General features: G+C 45.5%; 2 protein-coding genes and 1 non-coding gene across 3 annotated transcripts in view; all 3 read right to left on the bottom strand.

The window, feature by feature from the left end:
• Positions 1–185, bottom strand: part of Gcn1 (GCN1 activator of EIF2AK4) — a 67,083-nt gene extending 66,898 nt beyond the window's left edge. Inside the window, exon 1 of the mRNA XM_010604179.2 lies at positions 39–185. Coding sequence (XP_010602481.1) covers positions 39–185 — 147 coding nt within the window. The remainder of the gene's footprint in view (positions 1–38) is intronic.
• Positions 186–1,623: 1,438 nt separating this feature from the next.
• On the bottom strand, positions 1,624–6,220 carry Rplp0 (ribosomal protein lateral stalk subunit P0). The gene is made up of 8 exons (XM_010604063.1): positions 6,144–6,220; positions 5,779–5,880; positions 4,755–4,930; positions 4,558–4,645; positions 4,305–4,451; positions 4,005–4,190; positions 2,798–2,938; positions 1,624–1,859 (listed from the first exon to the last, which is right to left on the bottom strand). The coding sequence occupies exons 2-8, from the start codon at positions 5,830–5,832 to the stop codon at positions 1,692–1,694; spliced, it is 960 nt and encodes a 319-aa protein (XP_010602365.1). The 5' UTR covers positions 5,833–5,880; positions 6,144–6,220; the 3' UTR covers positions 1,624–1,691.
• Positions 2,505–2,647, bottom strand: LOC117285775. The gene has a single exon (XR_004516899.1). It is a non-coding gene; the product is annotated as a small nucleolar RNA SNORA48 (small nucleolar RNA).
• Positions 6,221–6,686: the final 466 nt, after the last annotated feature.

Below are 6,686 nucleotides of genomic sequence, written 5' to 3'. Positions count from 1 at the left end.
GGCGGGACGGCGGCCGCGGTAGCCCGGCTTCGGCGTACAGTCTCTGGGTCGCGGGTTGCCAGGGTCCTGCCCTTCTCAGACGGTCCTCCAGGGGAGTAAGGGTCTGAGGATTTGTAACGTGGTGAGACCGCCCTGCAGCCCCTGACCCACTTGGAGCTAGCAGGTCCTGGCAGGAAACCCGCCATGTGGTCTTTTCTTAAGACTTCATTCTTAGAGAAATATTAAGTATTGCTTCCTAGGCCGCAGTATCTTAACTAGATAAAAAAGAAAACTAATCCTTTGTCCTTCAGGAGTTTGCAGATTAGTAAGGTATGACTTCGAGAGGGTTACAAAACGGGCATTAAGCCATCAGGGAAGCACGCAGGAGTTAGCTTGTTTGGGAGAAATGGTGGATGCTCAGGGCTGGAGTATAAACCAAGACCACAGGTGGGAAGCGCGGATAGGGGTAGAAAAGAACCACAAGGTTTGTGGAGCATCGTCTGAATTTGTTTTAACGTGGCAGCTCTGTAAACTAGAGAATGAGGTTTCCAGTTTAGTTGTTGCCCTATACAGTGGCCTTTCAAACCACCCCACCCCCATACCAGGGCTCGAATGTGGGACCACGTGCTTGCCAGGCACGCAGGCCCAGCGCCACTTAACTACATCCCCAGCCACGGCCTTCAAACTTCTGACACACCTACTTAAAATACATCATGATCCAGTACAAATCTCCAGTCTTAAGCTTGCTAGCAAAATACCTATCCTTTCAGTTATTTTTTTTAAATATTGGTTACCACCTAGTTGAATTGGATAAATTTTAAAAGCCCGATGAATCCAGTGCCTATCTCAACTGACACTAAACCTACTCAAAAGTTACTTGAGAAACCCAGGATGGTGGATGGCCAAAAAGGTACTTTCCAGCTGGCTAACCATGGTCTGAAAACTCAACGCTAGGAAAAACTGCATGCTTGTCTTGCACCTTTCCAACTAGGGCACATATCTCCCTTCCTCTAATGCATCCACACTATGTAATTTACCTTAGTAACCATCTGACTTATCAGACCAACTACAAAATTAACCTGTATGTTAATATTTTACTGGTAATTTCTTGATGTGCCTTATTAACTTTTACGATATGCACATATAGGAAATAATCAGCCCTCTGTACTTCAAGGATTCCACATCAAGACTCAGCCAACTGCAGATCAATACTATTTTTTGGGGAAAAACTCAATCTATACTTGGTATATCCTAAAGAATACAGTGTAGGTACTTACACTGTAGTAGGTATTACTAAGTAACCTAGAGGTAATTTGAAATACACAGAATATGCATAGATTATATGCATATGTCACACCATTTTATTTAAGGGACTTGAGCACGTGTAGATTTTCATATCCAAGGGGGTTCTGCAACCTATCTCCCACAGGGACACTTGTGTAATTTTAGGTTTCCAACTGTGATCTGAACATATCCTGAAGGGGGAAGTACTACTGAAAACTTACAAGTTGCTAAAAGAGCAATAATAGCTTCATTTGGATAGCAATCACAAAATACCAACCCCAAATAGGCTATTATTTTTACCACTTTGTTTCTACATGAATATAAACCTCAAAAATAAACAAAACGAAAAAGTCCAGAAACTGAAGAAAATTATGCCTTTATTCCCTGTATTGCCATTCAGGCAGGCTGAGTAGTTTGCTTTTTGGTGATCAGTCAAAGAGACCAAATCCCATATCCTCATCAGACTCCTCCGACTCTTCCTTGGCTTCAACCTTGGCTGGGGCAGCTGCAGCAGCAGGAGCAGCAGTGGTGGTGGCAGCAGCAGCGACAGGGGCAGCAGCCACAAATGCAGATGGATCAGCCAAGAAGGCCTTGACCTGAAGGGAAGAAGTATTCAAAGTGGTCATCCACACCCCTCTGCCATCTAAGACCTTTGCATAAGAATGTCCATTTAGCTCAGTGGTTTCAACCCTGCCTTGGAAGTGCAAGGGGTCCAATCCCTGGTACCACAAAAAAAAAAAAAAAAAAAAAAAAAAAAAAGTCCAAGCCCTTAAAACATTTCCTGTGTAAAGTGACCCAGCAGGAGAGCTTAGACATGGCCTAGTTGGGGGGTGGGGTGGGGTGTCAGTAGGTCTAGCTCTTGCATAGCCCTTCTTTGGGTCTCTTATCATTATTATTATTATTTTTTTTGTACAAGGGATAGAACTCAGGTCCTTGTGCTTGCGAGGCAGGCGGCAGTTGAGACTGACCTGAAACTCACTATGTAGCCCAGGCTGGTCTCAAACTCACAGCAATCCTCCTGACTCAGCCTCCTGAGTGCTGGAATTATAGGCGTGCACTACCATGCCCCGCTCCAATCTCTTCTGCTACATAAAACACGACTATATAGGTACAGTGGCACAAGCCTGCCTATAAGCTTAGCAGTCTGGGAGGCTGAGACAAGAAAAGTTCAAGCCCAGCCAGAGCAATGTAACACCTTACTGAGATCCTGTCTCAAAGTCCTTTTTTTTTTGCCATTTTTCTTATGTGTCCTAGGCATGAAACAGCTCTGGCCACCAACCAGGCATCAAGCTAGGATGAACAAAGGACCATCATCTGCTCTACCCCTGGCTGATATAAGAACAACACCACCAATGAGGTGTCTCTTTGCCCATTGCCAGGGGGGTTCAAAATTTTAAAAATTTAAAAAAATAAATTTTAAAAATTAAGTATTTCAATCCCTGCAACCTCCCTCCCCCAAAATAAAAACTACTAACTCAGGATACCACTAATCATCCTGCTGTCAGGCCCACTGTGGTCAGAATTAAGATCTTACCTTTTCAGCAAGTGGGAAAGTGTAATCAGTCTCCACAGACAAAGCCAGGACCCGCTTGTACCCATTGATGATAGAATGGGGCACTGATGCAACAGTTGGGTAAGCAATCTGCAGACAAACACTGGCAACGTTGCGGACACCCTATTGAAAAGAAAATTATAACTTTGATGACTTGGTATAAAATATAACTTAGCAGCATTGAGTTCCATAAGAGAAAAACTTAAAACAGGTTCACAACAGGGCTATAATTGGTATATCTTGCTGCTTGGTGGCTTGAACCACCAATACAAGCCAGCAAGGACATTTAAGTATTTCTACAGGTAAATTTCAACCACTACTGGACATTTAGAAAATTAAGTGCCGGGTATTATAGATGCACCCCTATAATTTCAGCACTCAGGATCAAAGACAGTGAACTTGAAGGCAGCTTGGGATATGTGAGTTTAAGGTCAGCCTGGACTACCATAGTGAGTCCCTGTCTCAAAAACAACCAAGTAAATACAGCTAGTTGAGTACAATCCTCAGGTCAGGGATTTAGCTCAGTGGTTCCACTGCCTACCTACCTCCCAAGCACATGGTCCCAAGTTTGATACCCAGTACCAAAAAAAGCACAGTCCTCCCCCCATATCCATGGAGAATTGGTTCCAGGACTCCCCAGATATCAAATCCGTGAATGCTCAAATTCCATGGTACCACTTAAACATGGCCTATTCACATCCTCCAGTATACCTTAAATTATCTCTAGGGTACTAGTAAACCTAACATAGGGACCGGAGATTTTAGATCAGTGGTGCTGTGCCAAGGACCCAAGTTCGATCCCCGGTACAAAAAAAAAGGCACCTTGGGCCAGGGATTTAGCTCAATGTCACGGCACCTGCCTTGTTGCAAGCACCAAGGTCCTGAGTTCAATCCCCAGTACCAAAAAAGAGATAAAAAGAAAGAAAGAAAAAGCACCTGGCAATGTTAATATTTACCCTTTGATTCATACTCAAGACTTATTAATGGCAGGCCTTAGAATAACCATAGCACCATAGCCAGCACCTTTCTAAAGACTTATGTTCATTAAATCTTTCAAAAACCCAAGTTTATGTCACTTCACCAGAGAGGAAATGCATGATGGATTAAACTACTCTCTTGCACTTGCTTGGTTACCCCGCTAATTTAGGCAGTGCAAAAAGGACTCAAGCCTAGGCTGGATAGCACATACCTCCAGAAAGCGAGTATGCAGAGCTTCCTCTGTAATGTCAAGCACTTCAGGGTTGTAGATGCTGCCATTGTCAAACACCTGCTGAATGACCAGCCCAAAGGAGAATGGGGAGATGTTCAACATGTTCAGGAGGGTGGCCTCACTGGCTCCCACTTTGTCTCCAGTCTTAATCAGCTGTACATCACTCTGAAGAACAAGATTAATGGCAGGCAGTTAACACCTGGACATCCGGCAGGCCTATGGCCTCCACAAAACGTTCCCTACCTGCCTGGCTCGCACTGGCAAGCCAGGTACACTCACCAGGATTTCAATAGTGCCCCTGGAGATTTTAGTGGTGATGCCCAGAGCCTGGAAGAACGAAGTCTTCTCAGGTCCCAAACCAGTGTTCTGGGCTGGCACAGTGACTTCACATGGTGCAATGGCACCAGCACGAGCAGCAGCTGGCACCTGAACAATGAACAATAAGAGGAGTCTTCAGACACAACCTGCTAATAGCCAATTTTGCTTTAAAGAGCCAAACTCATTTCTCTGTCCAATCCAAATTTCCCCATACCTTATTGGCCAGCAGCATATCCCTGATCTCAGTGAGGTCCTCCTTGGTGAACACAAAGCCCACATTCCCCCGGATATGAGGCAACAGTCTGTGGAGAGAAGTTTACAGGAGACATCACCTGAAAGCACCATTCTTCTCCTGGAAAAGGGAGAAGGGCAGCAGGAAACAACAACAAAACTGCCAGGGGATTGACCGACTTCTCCAGAGCTGGGTTGTTTTCCAGGTGCCCTCGGATAGCCTTGCGCATCATGGTGTTCTTGCCCATCAGCACCACAGCCTTCCCTCGGAGGGACATGCGGATCTGCTGCATCTGCTTGGAGCCCACGTTGTCTGCTCCCACAATGAAACATTTTGGATAGTCATCCAAAAGTTGCTATAAAAACAAGCCACGAAGTTTAGCAGGCAAGTTGGGGGGAAAAGATCAGCAGAAACTAAACCCCACGACCACTTGGACTCCTCTCGTTTGTATGGCTTTGGTATCACTACAAGATTGGGACAGTTCTTTGCCAGTAGGAACCACGTTAACTTTTAATGGTGTCAGATTCGACCCTGACTTGCTTGGTAGGTGTATGTGTTGAAAATAGATTTCTATGCTCAATCCCAAAAAAAAAGAGAGCTTATCAGAAATGAGACATCACTTCTCATTCACTAAAATGGCCACAATAACAGGAAATAAAACTACTCCAGATAAATCAGTCAGGGAAGCAATAGATTTATAGCACTTAAAATACAACAAAGCAAACACATGTGATCCCCGATACCAAAAAAATAAATACAGCAAATTGTAGACTCAACTGTAGCTATATGATTTTTTAAAACAAATCATGTTGTCTGAAAACGTGCAGGATAAAGGCCACTATAAAATACTAACGAAGCTCTACAAAGAAGTCTAATTCCTATAGTGCAGTATGGTCAGCCTTTGTGGTTATGTAAGATCCGCCTCAAAAGCCATTGAAAACAGCCATTGGGTGGTGAGTCACTTCTTGTCTCAGACCCTCCCAACGACAGGTAGGGTTTCAAAACTACCATGAGACACCTGAACTGCCTGAGCCTGTGTATTTCTAGCAGAGAAATCTACCTCGGGCAACTGTTAAAATTACAGCAGCTTTTCCCAAAATGGCCTAACTCTGTGGCTGGCACCAAAGACAGTTGGTAGGTGACTGTCCCTATTAGCGCCTGGGGCGGAAGCTGCTGGTTGACTACAAGGCACTCCCCACTTACGACGATCTTAACGAAGTAGTTGGATTTCCAGGTCGCCCTGTCTTCCCTGGGCATCACGGCGGTGCGTCAGGGATTGCCACGCAGGGTTTAAAGACGATGTCACTGAAGAGAAAAAGGGAGCTCAGGGGTTGTCACTCGGCACTAGACCTCAATGGGAGGCCTACACTGACCGGGCCCAGCGCCCGCCAGCCGGGCCTGGGCGGCCACCGCCACCAATAATAAAGCAAGAGCCGCCGCCCAAACATCAAGCGGGGCAAATGAAAGCCCCCGTGGTCTCCAAATAGCGCCAACCCCATTCTCCCGGCTTCCCAGAAAACCCATGCTTTCTGCCGCCAACCCCAGGACAGACACTTGGCCACACGAACCTCTCACGAGGACGCCTGGAAAGAGAAGGGCTGCGCGCCCGAGGGCGTCTTTTATAGACGTATAGAGGAGCCAATCAGAAACCGCGGACGGCACTACTGCCTATTTGTTGGCGCCGAAATGATATAGGCAGCTATTGGGTGATATCGCTGCCACTCCAGCCAACAGGAAGCTGTCTTTAAGTAGGGTAGTTAAAAAGAAAGGCGATGCCTGGCTTTGGAGGCGCTCTTTCAGAGCTGCTGCCCCTGCTGGCCTGGGGCTGCCTCCCTCTAGCAGGTAGCTGGCCAACTCAGCAAACTATGTAGTTTGACAAGTAGCTGAGAAGTAATTACAAATGCCTTAGTAATACAGTGATATTTTATCTCCTCTAGTTTGTTCTCCCCACCAAAACAGAGGGATCCTGTAAAATCTAAATCCTCATTTACTCAAAAATTTCAAACCACTTAACTTTCCTTGAAGTAATAGTGTAAAATTTACACTGCCTATAAGTCCTGGTGCAAATATCATCTACTCAATGAGGACTTGCCGGGTTTCCGTATTTTAAA

The sequence above is a fragment of the Fukomys damarensis genome, unplaced genomic scaffold, assembly GCF_012274545.1.
Source record: "Fukomys damarensis isolate Sample0158 unplaced genomic scaffold, DMR_v1.0_HiC HiC_scaffold_12, whole genome shotgun sequence".
Classification (NCBI taxonomy): Eukaryota; Metazoa; Chordata; class Mammalia; order Rodentia; family Bathyergidae; genus Fukomys; species Fukomys damarensis.
Note: the sequence above shows the minus strand (reverse complement) of the source record. Positions and strands in the feature narration are given on the sequence as shown.

Excerpts from the sequence above, each read along its gene's own strand:
- Rplp0 (XM_010604063.1), bottom strand. The coding sequence starts at position 5,832 with ATGCCCAGGGAAGACAGGGCGACCTGGAAATCCAACTACTTCGTTAAG. Across the intron at positions 4,646-4,754 it reads AACAACCCAGCTCTGGAGAA|ACTGTTGCCTCATATCCGGG; the intron begins GTCGGTCAATCC and ends TTCTCTCCACAG. Across the intron at positions 4,191-4,304 it reads GGGGCACTATTGAAATCCTG|AGTGATGTACAGCTGATTAA; the intron begins GTGAGTGTACCT and ends CTTGTTCTTCAG.